Genomic DNA, 22,202 nt, shown 5'->3' with positions numbered 1-22,202 from the left:
TGGTGATGCTGGTGGTGCTGGTGGTGGCGCTGGTGGTGGTGGTGGTGGGTGTGGTGGTGGTGGTGGTGCTGGTGGTGGTGCTGGCGGTGGTGGTGGTGGTGGTGCTGGTGGTTCTGGTGGTGGTGGTTCTGGTGGTGGTGGTTCTGGTGGTGGTGGCGCTGGTGGTGGCGTTGGTGGTGCCCATGGCGCTGGTGATGGCGCTGGCGGCCCTCGTGGCGCGTCCACGCCGGTCGAAGGCCGCAAAGCGCTGGGGGTGCTCCGCACTCCGCAGCGCCGTGTAGTGGTTCTCCAGGTAGAGCTCGGTGAAGACACAACCTCGGTCACGGCCGTCCAGCTGAGCGGGGTGAGTGGGGGGGGATTAGGGGGTGAGTGGGTGGGTGAGTGAGTGAGTGGGTGAGTGAGTGGGTGGGTGATTGAGTGAGTGAGTGGGTGAGTGGGTGAGTGAGTGAGCGAGCGACTGAGCGAGTGAGTGAGTGAGTGGGTGGGTGAGTGGTTGAGTGAGTGGGTGAGTGAGTGGGTGAATGTTTGAGTGAGTGAGTGGGTAAGTGGGCGGGTGAGTGGTTGAGTGAGTGGGTGGGTGAGTGGGTGAGTGAGTGTGTGGGTGAGTGAGTGGGTGAGTGGGTGAGTGAGTGGGTGGGTGGGTTAGTGAGTGAGTGGGTGAGTGAGTGAGTGGGTGGGTGAGTGAGTGAGTGAGTGGGTGGGTGGGTGAGTGAGTGAGTGGGTGAGTGGGTGGGTGAGTGAGTGGGTGAGTGAGTGAGTGAGTGGGTGGGTGGGTGGGTGGGTGGGTGAGTGAGTGGGTGAGTGTGTGGGTGAGTGAGTGAGTGGTTGAGTGAGTGAGTGGTTGAGTGAGTGGGTGGTTGAGTGAGTGGGCGAGTGGTTGAGTGAGTGAGCGAGTGAGCGAGTGAGCAAGTGGGTGAGTGGGTGAGTGGGTGAGTGAGTGGGTGAGTGTGTGGGTGAGTGAGTGGTTGAGTGAGTGAGTGGTTGAGTGAATGAGTGAGTTGTTGAGTGAGTGGTTGAGTGAGTGAGTGAGTGGGTGAGTGAGTGGGTGAGTGAGTGAGTGGTTGAGTGAGTGAGTGGATGACTGAGTGGGTGAGTGAGTGGGTGAGTGAGTGAGTGCGGTCTCCGCCCACCTTGCCCACCAGGTTGCCATTCCTGTCCATGCAGATGTGGTACCGCGTCCGAACCCCGAGCAGACGAATGTTCCCACCAAACGAATCCGTCTCCGCCCGGAGCAGCGCTGCGGGGAGGAGGAGGAGGTGGAGGAGGAGGTGGAGGAGGAGGAGGAGGTGGAGGAGGTGGTGGAGGAGGAGGAGGAGGAGGTGGAGGAGGAGGTGGAGGAGGAGGTGGAGGAGGTGGTGGAGGAGGAGGAGGAGGTGGAGACGTCGTCACCATCACGGCACTCGCGCTTTGAGTGATCTACGCCAGGTGTGGTTAGTCTGTGGGTCTCTGTGTGGTGAGTCTGTGGGTCTCTGTGTGGTGAGTCTGTGGGTCTCTGTGTGGTGAGTCTATGGGTCTCTGTGTGGTGAGTCTGTGGGTCTCTGCGCGGTGAGTCTATGGGTCTCTGTGCGGTGAGTCTGTGGGTCTCTGTGTGGTGAGTTTGTGGGTCTCTGTGTGGTGAGTCTGTGGGTCTCTGTGTGGTGAGTCTGTGGGTCTCTGTGTGGTGAGTCTGTGGCTCTCGGTGTGGTGAGTCTGTGGCTCTCAGTGTGGTGAGTCTGTGGGTCTCTGTGTGGTGAGTCTGTGGGTCTCTGTGTGGTGAGTCTGTGGGTCTCTGTGTGGTGAGTCTGTGGGTCTCTGTGTGGTGAGTCTGTGGCTCTCGGTGTGGTGAGTCTGTGGCTCTCGGTGTGGTGAGTCTGTGGCTCTCGGTGTGGTGAGTCTGTGGGTCTCTGTGTGGTGATTCTGTGGGTCTCTGTGTGGTGAGTCTATGGGTCTCTGTGTGGTGAGTCTGTGGGTCTCTGTGTGGTGAGTCTGTGGGTCTCTGTGTGGTGAGTCTGTGGCTTTCTGTGTGATTAGTCTGTGGCTCTCTGTGTGATGAGTCTATGGGTCTCTGTGTGACGAGTCTGTGGGTCTCTGTGTGGTGAGTCTGTGGGTCTCTGTGTGATGAGTCTGTGGGTCTCTGTGTGATGAGTCTGTGGGTCTCTGTGTGAGGGGTTGAGTCTGTGGGTCTCTGTGTGGTGAGTCTGTGGGTCTCTGTGTGGTGAGTCTGTGGGTCTCTGTGTGGTGAGTCTGTGGGTCTCTGTGTGGTGAGTCTGTGGGTCTCTGTGTGGTGAGTCTGTGGCTCTCGGTGTGGTGAGTCTGTGGCTCTCGGTGTGGTGAGTCTGTGGCTCTCGGTGTAGTGAGTCTGTGGGTCTCTGTGTGGTGAGTCTGTGGGTCTCTGTGTGGTGAGTCTATGGGTCTCTGTGTGGTGAGTCTGTGGGTCTCTGTGTGGTGAGTCCGTGGCTCTCTGTGTGATGAGTCTGTGGCTCTCTGTGTGATGAGTCTATGGGTCTCTGTGTGACGAGTCTGTGGGTCTGTGTGGTGAGTCTGTGGGTCTCTGTGTGGTGAGTCTGTGGGTCTCTGTGATGAGTCTGTGGGTCTCTGTGTGGTGAGTCTATGGGTCTCTGTGTGAGTGAGTCTGTGGGTCTCTGTGTGGTGAGTCTGTGGGTCTCTGTGTGGTGAGTCTGTGGGTCTCTGTGTGGTGAGTCTGTGGGTCTCTGTGTGGTGAGTCTGTGGGTCTCTGTGGGTCTCTGTGCGATGAGTCTGTGGGTCTCTGTGTGGTGAGTCTGTGGGTCTCTGTGTGATGAGTCTGTGGGTCTCTGTGTGGTGAGTCTGTGGGTCTCTGTGTGATGAGTCTGTGGGTCTCTGTGTGGTGAGTCTATGGGTCTCTGTGTGAGTGAGTCTGTGGGTCTCTGTGTGGTGAGTCTGTGGGTCTCTGTGTGGTGAGTCTGTGGCTCTGTGTGGTGAGTCTGTGGGTCTCTGTGGGTCTCTGTGTGACGAGTCTATGGGTCTCTCTGTGGCTCTCTGTGTGGCTCTCTGTGGCTCTAGCCCCGTCTCACCGTAGGGGTCCCCGTCCCCCCCGCGCGCCACGATCTGTGGGCCCAGCACCTGCACGTGGGCCCCGCTGGCGCGCGAGTACAGCTGGTAGGTGCGCACGACACGGCGCGACAAGTCGTCGGAGCGACGCGACGCCTCCTGCACGTGGCGATCGAAGACCCACGAGGAGGGAGGAGACCCGGCCAGCTGGGGGACGGGGTTGTCATGGAGATACACAGAGACTCATAGAGGTAGATGGAGACTCATAGAGACTCGTAGAGACTAACCTGGGATCCCTTGTATGATTGCTACCCTCTCCCCGCACACAGACAGGCATAGAGGGACCCGTGCGTTAGTGCAAGCGCGCTCACGCTCACCTGTACCTGTGGGTAGAGCGCCAGTGACAACCAACACCTAGGGGCACAAAGACAAAGATCCCCCGTTTAGCCTTAACAAACTGTTGGGGAAAGTGCTGTTAGCGAGCACCTATGAAGGCCGGAACGGCACACGAGGGGGTGGGTGGCCAGCACCACGCCCGACCGCCTTTGTCTCCCCAGTGGCGACGTTTACACACCACGCCAGGTACTCATTTGGGGCCGAGTCGACCTAGGGGAGGCCCAGGACCGGTTCAAATAATCGCGACTGGTGTTGGCCGTGAGCGGCAATCGAACCCGGATTGCCGGGTTCATAGCGCAACGCGCTAACCACTACGCCCACCGCTCTCACACACAACAACAACAACCGCCATTCGCCACTAAGTGGCGGTGACGTCACCACGATGCTTGTGCCAGGCTATGTGCACCTTGAGGCCACGTGAAGTGTCGAAAGCCCGCTGGCAGGAGGTCACGGGGTAGGCCCAGGTGCCACGGGTCGACTGAGAGGACTGGCTGATACACCACCTGTGCCAACTTGCTGTGCTTTAGCCACCCGGCGCTCTGCTCGTTGTTGTGAGCATCGCTCCTCCGCCCTCCGTTGTTGTTGGAGGGCGACTGCCTCCAACTGCCCAGTAGCGTCCTTCACGAGCCTCCTCCACAGAGGCCGATCTTGACACCGCTGGTACCAGTCATCGGTAAGTCCACTCAGCTCCACGTCCTCCTGTACCACATCACTCCATCTCGTCTCTAGCCCGTGCCGCGCCCGTTTAGCCCCCTCAATCCGGCCGAACAAAAGCTGTTTGGGCATGCGGTGGCTGGGCATGCGGGCTACATGACCCAGCCAACGCAGCCTTGCCTGCCGGAGGAGCTCACCGATGGGACTTTGTCCAGATCTTTCGACGATTTGTGAGCTCCTCACACAATCCAGCCTGGTTAAACCCAGGATTGATCGTAGGCAGGCCAGCCTAAATGTTTCGAACCAGTGAAGATGTTTCATTAGGGGGGTCCACGTTTTGCAAGCGTAGAGAAGGGAGGGAATGACTGTGGCCGAGAAGACCCGAAGCTTCGTGCGGAGCGACAGACCAGGTAGCTTCCACACAGACACACTCACAGACACACACACTCACATATGCAGACAGTTAGGGAGTCACTAACATACGTACACAGACTGACAGACACACATACACACGGGGAGACACACATAGAACCATATGGGAGATTAAACAGTACATTGATTCCTATTGAAGATTATGTAACTTTGAGTCCTATGGGAGATTAATTAGCATATAGTGACATAGCAGATGTCACTCCATCCACTGGCTACTCACCGTTTTTTTTTCTGTACGGGAGAGAACACGACCCCCCGATTGAAGTCCAGTTACGAGCCGCGCCAAACAGGACTAAATCCAAAATGGCTGACTCCGTGCCTTTTACTCTTCAGAAGCTTTCCGAAGCGCGGGAGGCTTCCAGGGAGAATTCCAATTCGCGCCAATTGGCAAATGCGCGGCTGAGGGGTCCCCGTCCTTCCACACATGAGTGGGTGCCAGGGCACAGAGGCTGGTTGCACTGTCCACAGGTACCGGTGGGCACGTCGTCCAAATTGTTTAAACCCTGGAGGGGGTCGGTTGATGCGATTCGGGTCGTTGGACCGCAGTGCGCTCGGATTCGGCGGAGTTGCTTTGTACATCCCTCGCGCCTCAAGCCTTTCATTGCGCCACGGGAGTTCGTTCCATCACCACACCGTAGATGTGTCTGGCGAGCCGAGGTGTGTTCCCGCCGAGGTTTGTCCTCAGCGGAGTCGTGCGATCCCGTCCTCAGGTGCCGCGGTGCCGCGCGCCTAACGTCCCCCAGCCGCCACACGCGCCGTCGCCGCTGGATTCGGGAGAGGAGAACCCGTCCGCCCGGAAAGACAGCCCTGTTCTTCACCTGAGGACGGCTGCTTGCGTTGTGGCTGAAACGTCGTGAAAATTGTATTTTATTATGTTTTATTATTATTTTATTATTTCCCTTCTACGTGACATTACCGAAAGAACCAAGAAGATGAATCCCTGCAGTCACGAAAGCTTTACATCGAAATTTACATCGAAAAAAATCACGTGTGAGCTGGCGCAGCTGAGCTCGCTGAGCCTCCGTCAGTCCGGGTTTCTAAGAGCAAAGAGATTCCAACCATGCGGAGTCCGGCTCATCAGCTTCACCAACGCTTCCCGCGAAACCAGGAAATGGCTCCGTGCTATCAAAACACCGGGCCACCGTGGCAAGCGCCAGGACAGTGACCGCCTGAATCACAACCGGCGCATGCCCCGAATTGAGTACTTGTAGGAACGGCACCCGCTCGGCGGATACAATAGCCGTCGCCCCGCAAGGGAAGGAGATCGCGACACGGCGTTCGAAGGGGTTAGCAGGACACCCTCCTCCGGGCCCGCCGTTGCAGGCAACTCTTTGCGCAATCGCAGCGGAACGAGCATTTGGGAGCCCGGAGGAACTTTAAGGGTTCCGCCGGCCATCGCTCGAATGACGGCGTTCTGCGATGGCTCACGACCGGGGGAGTTCGGAAACAAAAATCGCTTTCCCAATGGCATTTCAATACACCCTGGTCGATGAGAATTTTCAAGGGCATTCTGCCTATAAAATCGGTGCCCATCTGACCCATTATGGCCAGACTCCCTCTGTTAGCCGCCACACAAGCGCTTCCCATGGCGGCAAGACGATCGGACGGCGAAGGCAACATACGACACACAGCCTCGGAGACCGTAGTCACCACGGCCCCTGTGTCTATCAACAGACGAACCTGGATCCCCTGAATTAACCCCATCACTGTTGAAGAACCTCCACTACGTGATGAGCCAGTGCGTTCCACTGTTTGACGCAGCGAGGCCAACACACTAGCGACCCCACGCCCTGTGTACGAGTCACGACGGTGCGAGTTTTCACAGGGTGAGATGGATGATGGGACAAGAACGGGCGTGTGTCTGATGTGTCCGGACTCGCATGTGTATTTCGGAAGGGGGAGGGAGGTGTTGAAGCTGGAGGACGGAGGCGACGAGAACCTGCCGGTCCCATAGCGGCGGTCGACGGCGATGCGGCCCTGGCGGCCGCCCCTATAGCAGGTCCGGGAAGAACGCCCAGGCGGCCGGCTCAGCTCAGGGCACCATTCCTCTGCTGATGGGCGCAGGGCGATGCTCCTTCCGTCCGATCCCCCGGGCGAAAGAGGCACACGTCCGCTCGTCCACTGCCGGCCAGTCCTCGTGGTTGAGGTGTGCTTGGATGCCGTGGGCCACCTGCAGAGAAGTCAGGTCGCCTTCTTCCTCTGCCACCGCGAGGGCGATCCCCAAGCTCCCGAGCCAAGGAGAGAATCCGCTTCAAGGCGAGGGAATCCAAGGCGACTCTGTCCGTGCGAGGGAAGGCCGCGTGCCCTGAGGCGAGGAGCGCACTGCGGTAAGCCAGCGGCGTCTCGTTTCCTCCCCGTCGCCGAAGCCTGAATCCTCTCCGAACATTAGACGGGGGGATCAAACATAGCGGCCACCTCGGTGTAGGCGCTGCTCAAGGGGATGGCAAACAAAAGCGGCTAACGAGTCGTCGTCGAGGGCCGTCGGAAGAGCTTGAAGCACCTCACGGGATGTCCGTCCCACCAAGGAGTAGGCGGCCTCGAATCGACGACGAAAAGCCGTCCAATCTCCTCCCGCAACAGTGAACTGATGCACCGGTGGCAGCCATCGGGACTCGGAAGTGTCCAGCAAGGGCGAAGAGGCAGCTTCAACCTTGGAAGGCGGATCGCCCGAAATGAAGGACGGTTGGAGCACGGCTGCAGCCACCGAAATGTAAGCGCCCCAGTCACGTGGGTCATGGCAGCGGTGGAAAGCGTGTCCTGGTGTCCAGCGGAAGTCGCAGCCGTCATGCGCTCAAAGAGATGACGGCAATCTTCGCCAGGGGGCCGGCGATGTCCAGCCAGCTCTGCGGAGGAGGCGGCTGGGCTGGACTCGCCACGCACTCCTGAGCTGACTGAAGCACGTCGTCGTCGCAGCAGTTGCTTGGACCTCCGGCAACGGGAGCTGTCGGAGGAACGATGTCTTGCTCGGCGTCGTTGTCGGACGACGCAACAGGTGGGTTTTTTACATTTTACTGCTGCTTTGGACATGCCGGCGAAGGATCGTCAGCACTTCTAACACCAAATGTAGTGTCCTTAAAAATTACTCACACCGAGACGTGGTAACAAGTCACCTGCTTACACTTTATTACTACGAAACGCTTTGGTTCTTTCGGTAAAGTCACGTAGGTATAAAATAAAATAAATCATAGCAACACAAGTGGTCGTCCTCAGGCAGAAAAATATAATCCAGCAGTGGAACTGCTGAACCAGCGAGAGAGCAGTTACAAACAAGGTCATATACGTGGCGATGGGCAAGCAAGCGGGGTCTGGCCTGGAAAAGAATTCCATTCACGGACGCAAGCACGTCAGACGTATTAATGGGGGAGATTAGAGAGAGAGGGATTAGGGAGAGAGATTAGCTTGAATGAGCTTCCATTGCTGCATAAGAGTATAATGCTCGCATATGCGGACAACACCAGTGTTAATGAGAGATTAGCACCATGAGAGTACAATCCAAAGGGCATGTGAGAGATCTAAGAGAGACGCATAGAGAGAGAGAGACACACAGAGAGTCGGAAATAACAGCTGACATAAGCAGGTAGGATGGAAACATCACAGTCAGTAAAGACTGTACCTGGTTAATAACGTCGTTCCAATGATTGCTTAGTTTGTACCCATCTTCTCGGTTGAAGTTGTGTCTGTATTTATATATCTGGATGGCTTCATGAACAAATCTCTGAAGGTAGCCGGTAGGTTTGCAGAGTACCTCCGTCTTGGAAAAATCGTTTTCGTGTGCACCCACAGCAACGGCAGAGGTATTGGTCCTACCGTGTTTTAGATCTGCCACGTGTTCACGAACACTGTCCGAGACATGTCATTTCGTTTCCCCAATGTAACTCCTGGATCTTGTGTTTGTTTAATATTTTGGAAATATTTTTGGTAACCCCTGCTATGTACGGTAAAGTGATGGTTTTGGTTGGATCCCCCGAAGGTTGTCTCCCCATGGCTGGGGAGGCAGCTTTGCGGACTGTACGGTCTGAGTATCCGTTCATCCTGAGGGCTTGGTGTTCCAACTGACTAGCGAGGTGGTGCTGGTCGGAGATGCAACGGGCCCTATGGTGTAGTGTTTTGATGAGGGAATTATTCTGGGCTGGATGGCGGTGGGAGTCAGGCTTTAGATAGGTATCTGTGTGGGTGGCTTTCCTGTAGACCGAATGTCCCAACGAGCCATTAGGTCTCTTCTCGATCAAACATCCAGGAATGGTAGCTTGCCATCCTTCTCCACTTCCATGGTAAATGTATTACTCCTGTTCATGCGCCAGTTATAGGCACTGCTATATCTATCTTTACTGTCACATACACTTGACTTATCCCCGCTCTCATCTATTCTGCACCTCACCTATCCAGCCCTCAGCAACTCTGCCCACAGCAACACTGCGCTCAGCGACTCTACACACAGTGACTACACACTCAGCGACTCTGCACTCAGGAACTCTGCACACAGCAACACTGCACACAGTAACTCTGCACACAGCAACTCTGCACACAGCAACACTGCGCTCAGCGACTCTGCACACAGTAACTACACACTCAGCGACTCTGCACACAGTGACTACACACTCAGCGACTCTGCACACAGTGACTACACACTCAGCGACTCTGCACTCAGGAACTCTGCACACAGCAACTCTGCACTCAGGAACTCTGCACTCAGGAACTCTGCACACAACAACACTGCACTCAGCGACTTTGCACACAGAAACTACACACTCAGCAACTCTGCATTCAGTAACTACGCACTCAGCGACTTTTAGAACTCTCCACCGCTGCCCTCACCTGTGTTGCCTCATACCCGCTCACCCATCTGTCCCGGGCGGGGGGTTTAGCCAACACCCGCCCAGCGACGGTGTTAGGGTTGAGCTTCAGTAATCTCCCATGGGAGATGAATGTGACATTGACTTCTACGGGAGATTAATGTGACATTGACTCCTACGGGAGATGAATGTGACATTGACTCCTACGGGAGATGAATGTGACATTGATTCCTACGGGAGATGAATGTGACATTGACTCCTACGGGAGATGAATGCGACATTGACTCCTACGGGAGATGAATGTGACATTGACTCCTACGGGAGATGAATGTGCCATTGATTCCTACGGGAGATGAATGTGACATTGACTCCTACGGGAGATTAATGTGACATTGACTCCTACGGGAGATTAATGTGACATTGACTCCTACGGGAGATGAATCTGACATTGATTCCTACGGGAGATGAATGTGCCATTGATTCCTACGGGAGATGAATGTGACATTGACTCCTACGGGAGATGAATGTGACATTGACTCCTACGGGAGATGAATGTGACATTGACTCCTACGGAAGATGAATGTGACATTGACTCCTACGGGAGATGAATGTGACATTGACTCCTACGGGAGATGAATGTGACATTGACTCCTACAGGAGATGAATCTGACATTGACTCCTACGGAGATGAATGTGACATTGACTCCTACGGGAGATGAATGTGACATTGACTCCTACGGGAGATGAATGTGACATTGACTCCTACGGGAGATGAATCTGACATTGACTCCTACGGGAGATGAATGTGACATTGACTCCTACGGGAGATTAATGTGACATTGACTCCTACGGAAGATGAATGTGACATTGACTCCTACGGGAGATGAATCTGACATTGACTCCTACGGGAGATGAATGTGACATTGACTCCTACGGGAGATGAATGTGACATTGACTCCTACGGAAGATGAATGTGACATTGACTCCTACGGGAGATGAATGTGACATTGACTCCTACGGGAGATGAATCTGACATTGACTCCTACGGGAGATGAATGTGACATTGACTCACAGCAGCAGGAGGAGCGTCGTCATGGTGTAGGATCCACGCCGACGAGTTGACCTCTGAACCCGGGGCGGAGGGGGGGGGTCACGTGCAGGATGATTGTGGGGGGGTCACGGCATCACCCTGGTCAATAGAAGGTGACGTCAAGTTACGTGAAAATGAAGTTCACCTTCAATCCTTCCTGCTGGCTTGCAAACAACAGCCGCCATTCGCAAACAACGAGTCTGTGGGTCTCTGTGTGAGTCTGTGGGTCTCTGTGTGATGAGTCTGTGGGTCTCTGTGTGAGTCTGTGGGTCTCTGTGTGAGGCTGTGGGTCTCTGTGTGGTGAGTCTGTGGGTCTCTGTGTGGTGAGTCTGTGGGTCTCTGTGTGAGTCTGTGGGTCTCTGTGTGGTGAGTCTGTGGGTCTCTGTGTGAGTCTGTGGGTCTCTGTGTGGTGAGTCTGTGGGTCTCTGTGTGAGTCTGTGGGTCTCTGTGTGATGAGTCTATGGGTCTCTGTGTGGTGAGTCTGTGGGTCTCTGTGTGAGTCTGTGGGTCTCTGTGTAATGAGTCTGTGGATCTCTGTGTGATGAGTCTGTGGGTGTCTGTGTGGTGAGTCTGTGGGTCTCTGTGTGATGAGTCTGTGGGTGTCTGTGTGGTGAGTCTGTGGGTCTCTGTGTGATGAGTCTGTGGGTCTCTGTGTGGTGAGTCTGTGGGTCTCTGTGTGATGAGTCTATGGGTCTCTGTGTGGTGAGTCTATGGGCCTCTGTGTGGTGAGTCTATGGGTCTCTGTGGTGAGTCTGTGGGTCTCTGTGTGGTGAGTCTATGGGTCTCTGTGTGGTGAGTCTGTGGGTCTCTGTGTGGTGAGTCTGTGGGTCTCTGTGTGGTGAGTCTGTGGGTCTCTGTGTGATGAGTCTGTGGGTGTCTGTGTGGTGAGTCTGTGGGTCTCTGTGTGATGAGTCTGTGGGTGTCTCTGTGGTGAGTCTGTGGGTCTCTGTGTGGTGAGTCTGTGGGTCTCTATGTGATGAGTCTGTGGTCTTGTGTGGTGAGTCTGTGGGTCTCTGTGTGGTGAGTCTGTGGGTCTCTGTGTGATGAGTCTGTGGGTGTCTGTGTGGTGAGTCTGTGGGTCTCTGTGTGATGAGTCTGTGGGTGTCTGTGTGGTGAGTCTGTGGGTCTCTGTGTGATGAGTCTGTGGGTCTCTGTGTGGTGAGTCTGTGGGTCTCTGTGTGATGAGTCTATGGGTCTCTGTGTGGTGAGTCTATGGGCCTCTGTGTGGTGAGTCTATGGGTCTCTGTGGTGAGTCTGTGGGTCTCTGTGTGGTGAGTCTATGGGTCTCTGTGTGGTGAGTCTGTGGGTCTCTGTGTGGTGAGTCTATGGTCTCTGTGTGGTGAGTCTATGGGTCTCTGTGTGTGAGTCTAGGGTGGTGAGTCTATGGGTCTCTGTGTGTGAGTCTATGGATCTCTGTGTGGTGAGTCTGTGGGTCTCTGTGGTGAGTCTATGGGTCTCTGTGTGGTGAGTCTATGGATCTCTGTGTGGTGAGTCTGTGGGTCTCTGTGTGGTGAGTCTGTGGGTCTCTGTGTGGTGAGTCTGTGGGTCTCCGTGTGGTGAGTCTATGGATCTCTGTGTGATGAGTCTATGGGTCTCTGTGTGATGAGTCTATGGATCTCTGTGTGATGAGTCTGTGGGTCTCTGTGTGACCCACCGGTGCAACGCCCCACAGATGTCCAGGGGGGTCTTGAGGGTCTTGCTTCTCTGTCGTGTCAACGCCGCCCTGGGGGTGGTGGTGGTTGTGGAGGTGGTGGTGTTGTGGGTGGTGGTGGAGGTGGTGGAGGTGGTGGTGGTTGTGGAGGTGGTGGTGGAGGTGGTGAGGTGGTGGTGGTGGCGGAGGTGGTGGTTGTGGAGGTGGTGATGGAGGTGGTGGAGGTGGTGATGATGGTGGTGGTGGTGGCCGTGGTGGTGGAGGTGGTGATGGTGGAGGTGGTGATGGTGGAGGTGGTGATGGTGGTTGTGGAGGTGGTGGTGGTGATGGTGGTGATGATGATGGTGGTGGTGGTGGTAGTGGTGGTGATGGTTGTGGAGGTGGTGATGATGATGGTGGGGAGGTGGTGGGGTTGTGGTGGTGGTTGTGGTGGTGATGATGATGGTGGTGGTGGTGGTAGTGGAGGTGGTGGTGGTGGTGATGATGATGATGATGGTGGTGGAGGTGGTGGTGGTTTGTGGTGGTGGTGATGATGATGATGTGGTGGTGGTGGAGGTGGTGATGATGATGGTGGTGTGGAGGTGGTGGTGGTGGTAGTGGAGGTGGTGGGATGGTGGTAGTGGAGGTGGTGGTGGAGGTGGTGGTGGTAGTGGAGGTGGTGGTGGTGTAGGTGATGGTGGTAGAGGTGGAGGTGGTGGAGGTGGTGGTAGTGGTTGGAGGTGGTGGTGGTAGTGGAGGGGTGGTGGTGGTAGAGGTGGTGATGGTGGTGCTGGTTGTAGAGGTAGTGGTTATGGTGGTGGAGGTGGTGTGGTGGTTGTGGTGGTAGTGGAGGTGGTTGTGGTGGTGGTTGTGGTGGTGGAGGTGGTGATGGTGGTGTAGGTGATGGTGGTAGAGGTGGTTGTGGTGGTGGAGGTGGTGATGGTGGTGAAGGCCGTTAAAAGCTACAAAATTTGGCGCGATTTTGGCCACGTGGGCGCGCTTTTAGAAAACGTAGCGCGGATAGGCGATCGCGTGTGGGCGAGGCTCAGATTCCATACAGCTTATAAGCACTGCCTAGAGACTCAACACAAACTATAGATATCATAAATTTCGATATATCTATAAATAAACGCATCTATAGATTTCTCTAGATATAAAGATATATCTAAATATATCTATAAATGATTATATATCAATAGATATACACGGAACTGGATATCTATCGAGCTCATGTTTTCGTAAGTCACCGAGATTGGTTCAAAATTGATTTTAAAAAAGAAACCAAAAACCACGACGTTTCGATTGTGACACAAAGCGAAGGTCGCTTGTGTCGCGATCGAACGTCGTGGCTTTTATTTTTTTGAAATACATTTTTAACCTATATACGTGACTTTAGCGAAAGACCCAAAAAAACGTGAATTCACCATTGGAACCTCCTTCGCCAGTAGAAAAATATGATCATTGTTTTTTTACCCTTTTATCTGGCAACAAAAGCGACACCTTTTTTTACAAGGAGTCATGTTGGCATTGACCACAATACCTGCGGTCGGAATGCAAACAAAACACACAACTCTGATAATGTATCTTCTTGGTTCTTTCGGTAAAGTCACGTAGAAGGGAAGTAATAAAATAATAAAAATAAAACATAATAAAACAATTCTCACGACGTTTCGGCCACAACGCAAGCAGCCGTCCTCAGGTGAAAACCAGGTCCGTCGAGGCGACAGTGTCTGAATGAAACAGCACACGAGCTTGGAGCATATATATAAGCTGAGCGCATTGACAAAGGAATTTGCATATCAACAGGAATTTAGCATATTTATGGGAAATGCAGGAATGTAATTAGTACTGCATATGCATGTGCATTATGCAGGATTAACAGCATCAAAGGGAGCTGCAGTTACTGCTGCTGCAGCAGTTGCTGCTGCTGCTGCAGTTTCTGCTGCTGCTGCAGTTGCTGCTGCTGCTGCAGTTGCTGCTGCTGCTGCTGCACTTGCTGCTGCTGCTGCACTTGCTGCTGCTGCACTTGCTGCTGCTGCTGCAGTTGCTGCCTTATCCATTTTAATATAACACTATGTATTATTCTACCCACCCTAATGTGTATCATACTGCTATATGTTTACTGTACAATTACGACACCATACATTACTCTGCACACTGCACCATGCCAGTGAGTGGAACGCGGTCTGAAAGTCACCGTTAACGTGAACACAATCAGTTAAGATCCGAAATGGTTTATTACGTCCTTCCAATGATTGCTAAGCCAGAATCCATCTTCTCGGTTGAAATTGTCTCTGTGTTTGTATATGTGGATCGCCTCATGAACGAATCTCTCATGATAGCCAGATGGCTTGCAGAGAACCTCTGTCTTGGAGAAGTCAATGTCATGTGAGCCCACTGAATTGTAACAGTGATCTGCCACGGCTGAGGTGTTTGTCCTACCGTGTTTCAGGTCTGCCTTATGTTCACGGATGCGGTCCGAGACATGTCGTTTGGTTTCTCCAATGTAACTGCTACCACAGAGGCAACTTAGTTTGTAGACGCCAGGGTACTGTATGTCTGGAACCACATCTTTTACAGACGGGACCAGATCACGGATTTTATGTACTGTGTTGAATCGGACCTGGATCTTGTGTTTAATCAGGATTTTGGAGATCTTTTTTGTGACCCCAGCAATGTAGGGTAAGGTGATGGTCTTGAAAGGCTCCTCAACAGGATCCTTCTTGATGGTTGGAGTGATGGCTTTGCGGATTGTGTAGTCGGAGTAACCATTAGCCTTAAGAGCTTGGCGTACGTGTTTGAGTTCACTGGAAAATGTGTTCATGGTCGGAGATGCATTGGGCTCTATGATATAGAGTCTTGATGAGGGAATTCTTCTGGGATGGAATGGTGGTGGGAATCCGGTTTTAGATAAGCATCCGTGTGGGTGGCTTTCCTGTAGACAGAGTGGCTCATTGAACCATCAGGTCTCCTTTTGATTAGGACATCCAAAAAGGGTAGCTTGCCATCATTTTCGACTTCCATGGTGAATCTGATGGCTGGGTGTATGGAATTGATGTGGTCGAGAAATTGGTCTAGAGCAGGCCGGGCCATGTGGCCAGATGACAAAAGTGTCGTCTACGTACCTCTTCCATAAGGTCGGGCGTAGAGTGGCAGTCTGGATGGCGTCCGTCTCAAATTTCTCCATGAAGATGTTGGCTACAACCGGAGATAGGGGGGAGCCCATTGGGGTGCCCTCAATTTGCTTGTAGAAGGTTCCATTCCAGGTGAAGTATGTATTGGTTAAGCAGTGTCTCACCAGGGGGGGTACCCCAGCATTCAGTCCTTGATGAACCAAGTCTTCAATGATTGCGATGGTGTCAGGCACAGGCACCTTGGTGAACAAGGAAACCACATCAAAACTGACAAGCAGGTCGTCTGGGGACAGGGCAATCCCCTTGATTGTCGATACCAGGTCAGTAGAGTTTAGTACTGCAGAGGTGGTTTTTCCAGTGAAAGGCCGTAGGATTTCGGACAAAAAACGAGCCAGTTTGTAAGTGGGGGAGTTGATAGTAGAGACAATGGGACGAAGAGGTGTATCTTCTTTATGTATCTTTGGCAAGCCGTACAATCTTGGTGGCCTGGCTGCAGAAGGTTTCAACGAGAACTGTTTGGTCTGATCAATTAATGCGGTTGAAGCAGAAATGATGTTGTTGGTTTTGGAGACGAGGCTGTTGGTGGGGTCTCTTTTTATTTTTGTATAGCTGCCATCGTTGAGTAGTTCTTGAATTTTGTTGTTGTATTCTATTTTGTCCATGATGACAGTGGCATTGCCTTTGTCGGCTGAGAGGATGACAATGTCATCCCTCTTTTTTAATTGAGCTAATTCAAAACGCTCATCTTTGCTAATGTTGCTAGCTGGCATCTTAGCGTTTTTTAGGGTTACAGAGATTTCAGATCTTGCTACGTCTGCAGCGATGTGACTCAAGCCCTTGAGAGCTACATCTACTCGAGCAATTATATCATTAACTGGTATGTGTCTAGGTGTGACTGCAAAGTTTAGTCCTTTAGCTAAAACGGATTTCAAACCTTCAGAAATAGGACTGTTACTGCGATTAATTACGACTTTGTTAACATCTAGCTTTTCAATGTGTGGGTCCGGTTTCTTGTTTGAGAGGCGGTTGAATTTGGAAATCAAGTTGTCCTTACATTTAGTCGACATAGCGGCAGCTGAAGAGGCAGTCATTTTTTCCACATGTTCCCAATCCGATGTGGACATTGTTACACTCAAAGATAAGTGTGATTTGTAGAGTGTCTTGTCTAACTGATCTAGTTCGGTGCGCGTAAGTCTGATTTTCTCTGAGATAAGAGCTAAACTAGTTCTAGACAGAATTCGTTTCGCATTAGAAGAAGTTACAGCAGCAGATGTTAGTGTAAATGCGTTTGGTATTACCTTAGAGTCGCGGCATCTCTTCAGAAAGGTGAGAGACTCGATTAGCTGAGCCTTCTTATCCCGGAGCTTGTTGAAGGATCTCAAAGTTATGTGGAAACCCTCCCCGTAGAGGCGGTTAAATTTCGATTTAAAGCTTTCGTGACTGCAGGGATTCATCTTCTTGGTTCTTTCGGTAAAGTCACGTAGAAGGGAAGTAATAAAATAATAAAAATAAAACATAATAAAACAATTCTCACGACGTTTCGGCCACAACGCAAGCAGCCGTCCTCAGGTGAAAACCAGGTCCGTCGAGGCGACAGAGTCTGAATGAAACAGCACACGAGCTTGGAGCATATATATAAGCTGAGCGCATTGACAAAGGAATTTGCATATCAACAGGAATTTAGCATATTTATGGGAAATGCAGGAATGTGATTAGTACTGCATATGCATGTGCATTATGCAGGATTAACAGCATCAAAGGGAGCTGCAGTTACTGCTGCTGCAGCAGTTGCTGCTGCTGCTGCAGTTTCTGCTGCTGCTGCAGTTGCTGCTGCTGCTGCAGTTGCTGCTGCTGCTGCAGTTGCTGCTGCTGCTGCACTTGCTGCTGCTGCTGCACTTGCTGCTGCTGCTGCAGTTACTGCCTTATCCATTTTAATATAACACTATGTATTATTCTACCCACCCTAATGTGTATCATACTGCTATATGTTTACTGTACAATTACGACACCATACATTACTCTGCACACTGCACCATGCCAGTGAGTGGAACGCGGTCTGAAAGTCACCGTTAAACGTGAACACAATCAGTTAAGATCCGAAATGGTTTATTACGTCCTTCCAATGATTGCTAAGCCAGAATCCATCTTCTCGGTTGAAATTGTCTCTGTGTTTGTATATGTGGATCGCCTCATGAACGAATCTCTCATGATAGCCAGATGGCTTGCAGAGAACCTCTGTCTTGGAGAAGTCAATGTCATGTGAGCCCACTGAATTGTAACAGTGATCTGCCACGGCTGAGGTGTTTGTCCTACCGTGTTTCAGGTCTGCCTTATGTTCACAGGATGCGGTCCGAGACATGTCGTTTGGTTTCTCCAATGTAACTGCTACCACAGAGGCAACTTAGTTTGTAGACGCCAGGGTACTGTATGTCTGGAACCACATCTTTTACAGACGGGACCAGTTCATGGTCGGAGATGCATTGGGCTCTATGATATAGAGTCTTGATGAGGGAATTCTTCTGGGATGGATGGTGGTGGGAATCCGGTTTTAGATAAGCATCCGTGTGGTCCCTGCAGTCACGAAAGCTTTAAATCGAAATTTAACCGCCTCTACGGGGAGGGTTTCCACATAACTTTGAGATCCTTCAACAAGCTCCGGGATAAGAAGGCTCAGCTAATCGAGTCTCTCACCTTTCTGAAGAGATGCCGCGACTCTAAGGTAATACCAAACGCATTTACACTAACATCTGCTGCTGTAACTTCTTCTAATGCGAAACGAATTCTGTCTAGAACTAGTTTAGCTCTTATCTCAGAGAAAATCAGACTTACGCGCACCGAACTAGATCAGTTAGACAAGACACTCTACAAATCACACTTATCTTTGAGTGTAACAATGTCCACATCGGATTGGGAACATGTGGAAAAAATGACTGCCTCTTCAGCTGCCGCTATGTCGACTAAATGTAAGGACAACTTGATTTCCAAATTCAACCGCCTCTCAAACAAGAAACCGGACCCACACATTGAAAAGCTAGATGTTAACAAAGTCGTAATTAATCGCAGTAACAGTCCTATTTCTGAAGGTTTGAAATCCGTTTTAGCTAAAGGACTAAACTTTGCAGTCACACCTAGACACATACCAGTTAATGATATAATTGCTCGAGTAGATGTAGCTCTCAAGGGCTTGAGTCACATCGCTGCAGACGTAGCAAGATCTGAAATCTCTGTAACCCTAAAAAACGCTAAGATGCCAGCTAGCAACATTAGCAAAGATGAGCGTTTTGAATTAGCTCAATTAAAAAAGAGGGATGACATTGTCATCCTCTCAGCCGACAAAGGCAATGCCACTGTCATCATGGACAAAATAGAATACAACAACAAAATTCAAGAACTACTCAACGATGGCAGCTATACAAAAATAAAAAGAGACCCCACCAACAGCCTCGTCTCCAAAACCAACAACATCATTTCTGCTTCAACCGCATTAATTGATCAGACCAAACAGTTCTCGTTGAAACCTTCTGCAGCCAGGCCACCAAGATTGTACGGCTTGCCAAAGATACATAAAGAAGATACACCTCTTCGTCCCATTGTCTCTACTATCAACTCCCCCACTTACAAACTGGCTCGTTTTTTGTCCGAAATCCTACGGCCTTTCACTGGAAAAACCACCTCTGCAGTACTAAACTCTACTGACCTGGTATCGACAATCAAGGGGATTGCCCTGTCCCCAGACGACCTGCTTGTCAGTTTTGATGTGGTTTCCTTGTTCACCAAGGTGCCTGTGCCTGACACCATCGCAATCATTGAAGACTTGGTTCATCAAGGACTGAATGCTGGGGTACCCCCCCTGGTGAGACACTGCTTAACCAATACATACTTCACCTGGAATGGAACCTTCTACAAGCAAATTGAGGGCACCCCAATGGGCTCCCCCCTATCTCCGGTTGTAGCCAACATCTTCATGGAGAAATTTGAGACGGACGCCATCCAGACTGCCACTCTACGCCCGACCTTATGGAAGAAGGTACGTAGACGACACTTTTGTCATCTGGCCACATGGCCGGCCTGCTCTAGACCAATTTCTCGACCACATCAATTCCATACACCCAGCCATCAGATTCACCATGGAAGTCGAAAATGATGGCAAGCTACCCTTTTTGGATGTCCTAATCAAAAGGAGACCTGATGGTTCAATGAGCCACTCTGTCTACAGGAAAGCCACCCACACGGATGCTTATCTAAAACCGGATTCCCACCACCATCCATCCCAGAAGAATTCCCTCATCAAGACTCTATATCATAGAGCCCAATGCATCTCCGACCATGAACACATTTCCAGTGAACTCAAACACGTACGCCAAGCTCTTAAGGCTAATGGTTACTCCGACTACACAATCCGCAAAGCCATCACTCCAACCATCAAGAAGGATCCTGTTGAGGAGCCTTTCAAGACCATCACCTTACCCTACATTGCTGGGGTCACAAAAAAGATCTCCAAAATCCTGATTAAACACAAGATCCAGGTCCGATTCAACACAGTACATAAAATCCGTGATCTGGTCCCGTCTGTAAAAGATGTGGTTCCAGACATACAGTACCCTGGCGTCTACAAACTAAGTTGCCTCTGTGGTAGCAGTTACATTGGAGAAACCAAACGACATGTCTCGGACCGCATCCGTGAACATAAGGCAGACCTGAAACACGGTAGGACAAACACCTCAGCCGTGGCAGATCACTGTTACTATTCAGTGGGCTCACATGACATTGACTTCTCCAAGACAGAGGTTCTCTGCAAGCCATCTGGCTATCATGAGAGATTCGTTCATGAGGCGATCCACATATACAAACACAGAGACAATTTCAACCGAGAAGATGGATTCTGGCTTAGCAATCATTGGAAGGACGTAATAAACCATTTCGGATCTTAACTGATTGTGTTCACGTTAACGGTGACTTTCAGACCGCGTTCCACTCACTGGCATGGTGCAGTGTGCAGAGTAATGTATGGTGTCGTAATTGTACAGTAAACATATAGCAGTATGATACACATTAGGGTGGGTAGAATAATACATAGTGTTATATTAAAATGGATAAGGCAGCAACTGCAGCAGCAGCAGCAAGTGCAGCAGCAGCAGCAAGTGCAGCAGCAGCAGCAAGTGCAGCAGCAGCAGCAACTGCAGCAACTGCAGCAGCAGCAGAAACTGCTGCAGCAGCAGCAACTGCTGCAGCAGCAGTAACTGCAGCTCCCTTTGATGCTGTTAATCCTGCATAATGCACATGCATATGCAGTACTAATTACATTCCTGCATTTCCCATAAATATGCTAAATTCCTGTTGATATGCAAATTCCTTTGTCAATGCGCTCAGCTTATATATATGCTCCAAGCTCGTGTGCTGTTTCATTCAGACTCTGTCGCCTCGACGGACCTGGTTTTCACCTGAGGACGGCTGCTTGCGTTGTGGCCGAAACGTCGTGAGAATTGTTTTATGTTTTATTTTTATTATTTTATTACTTCCCTTCTACGTGACTTTACCGAAAGAACCAAGAAGATGAATCCCTGCAGTCACGAAAGCTTTAAATCGAAAAATAAAATCTGATAATGTATGTGCACTGTCCTTGAAGTTGATAGCAACAGACCCACAGAGCGCGTGGCGCGTGTATGTCAGGTCCTACACACACACACACTACTTGTACCTGCCCAGCTCTGCGGGTGGCGCTATTCTGTCGCTGCCTCTGAACGAGCTGCTACTCACAGCGTGGCGTGCAGGGGGCCACACACACACACCCACCTTGCCCACCACGCTGTGTTCGACCATGTCAACTTAAATGATTCAATCAACAAGGGACACCTACAGCGACCGCTTCTGATTTCAACTCAGGAGCTCGCACCCACGTGGCAGACGCCTGTTCACCAAGCCGCACGACCTCCACTCTTTGCAAAAGGTTTGGACACCCCTGTCGTAGAATACAGCAATATAAAATAGCATTACATCGTCATCATAATATACCGACATGATATACAATTTAATACACCAATCTAATGTCCATTATAACATAATATACCGATACACCTTAACAATGTAATATAGCAATATAAAATACCATTATAATGTTACGATTTCTCAATATAAAATACTGATGTAATATAACTATGTATATCAATGTAATATAACGGTATAATATCGCAATATATCACAGTATCATGTATTGTAGTAATTCTAGATTTGAAGCTTTCGTGACTGCAAGGATTCATATTCTTAGGTTTTTTCGGTAAAGTCACGTAGGTAAAAAAAATTTCATAAAAGTAAAAGAAAAAGTGTTTTATTTTACTTTTATTAATTTTAATTTTTTCTCCTACGTGACTTCACCGAAAAAACCTATTGATATTGTAGTAATGTTTAATTTAGTGTATTTAAGAATAAATCGACTCGTTTGTAAGTGTAGGAGTCACTGTATTGATGCTGTTATTACTTCAGCAAAGTTTGACGTTGAAGTCGGTCAAAGTGTGCAAATGTTGTTGTACAGTTTTTTATTTCCAATTAAGAAAACACTTAACGACTCTGGGAGAGAGAGAGGGTCACCTCGGGACACGGGGCTGGGCGTGTACAGTGGGTGAAGTGTAGTGTGTGTAACGTGTGTGTGTATGTAGTGTGTGTAGTGTGTGTGTGTAACGTGTGTGTGTGTATGTAGTGTGTGTGTATGTAACGTGTGTGTGTGTAACGTGTGTGTGTGTATGTAGTGTGTGTATGTAGTGTGTGTATGTAGTGTATGTAGTGTGTGTGTGTAACGTGTGTGTGTGTATGTAGTGTGTGTGTATGTAACGTGTGTGTGTGTATGTATGTAGTGTGTGTGTATGTAGTGTGTGTATGTAGTGTATGTAGTGTGTGTGTGTAACGTGTGTGTGTATGTAGTGTGTGTATGTAGTGTGTGTGTGTAGTGTGTGTGTATGTAAAGTGTGTGTGTAGAGTGTGTGTGTAGTGTGTGGTAGTGGTAGTGTGTGTAGTGTGTGTGTGTATGTAGTGTGTGTGTGTGTAGTGTGTGTATGTAGTGTGTGTGTAGT

The 22,202-nt window shown here is 50.7% G+C and overlaps 1 protein-coding gene across 1 annotated transcript; it reads right to left on the bottom strand.

Moving 5' to 3' along the window:
• Window positions 1–180: 180 nt before the first annotated feature.
• Window positions 181–7,097, bottom strand: LOC133362583 (fibroblast growth factor 18-like; the record flags this gene model as incomplete). Its single annotated transcript, XM_061581516.1, has 6 exons — window positions 7,085–7,097; window positions 6,600–6,690; window positions 5,697–5,820; window positions 3,033–3,216; window positions 1,131–1,237; window positions 181–334 (listed from the first exon to the last, which is right to left on the bottom strand). Coding segments are annotated over exons 1-6 (673 nt in total), but the record flags the coding sequence as incomplete, so codon positions are not given.
• Between the last annotated feature and the right edge of the window lie 15,105 nt (window positions 7,098–22,202).

Source organism: Lethenteron reissneri, unplaced genomic scaffold (assembly GCF_015708825.2).
Source record: "Lethenteron reissneri isolate LAM-NWPU_2019-01 unplaced genomic scaffold, ASM1570882v1 scaffold_1536, whole genome shotgun sequence".
NCBI classification, from domain to species: domain Eukaryota; kingdom Metazoa; phylum Chordata; class Hyperoartia; order Petromyzontiformes; family Petromyzontidae; genus Lethenteron; species Lethenteron reissneri.
Note: the sequence above shows the minus strand (reverse complement) of the source record. Positions and strands in the feature narration are given on the sequence as shown.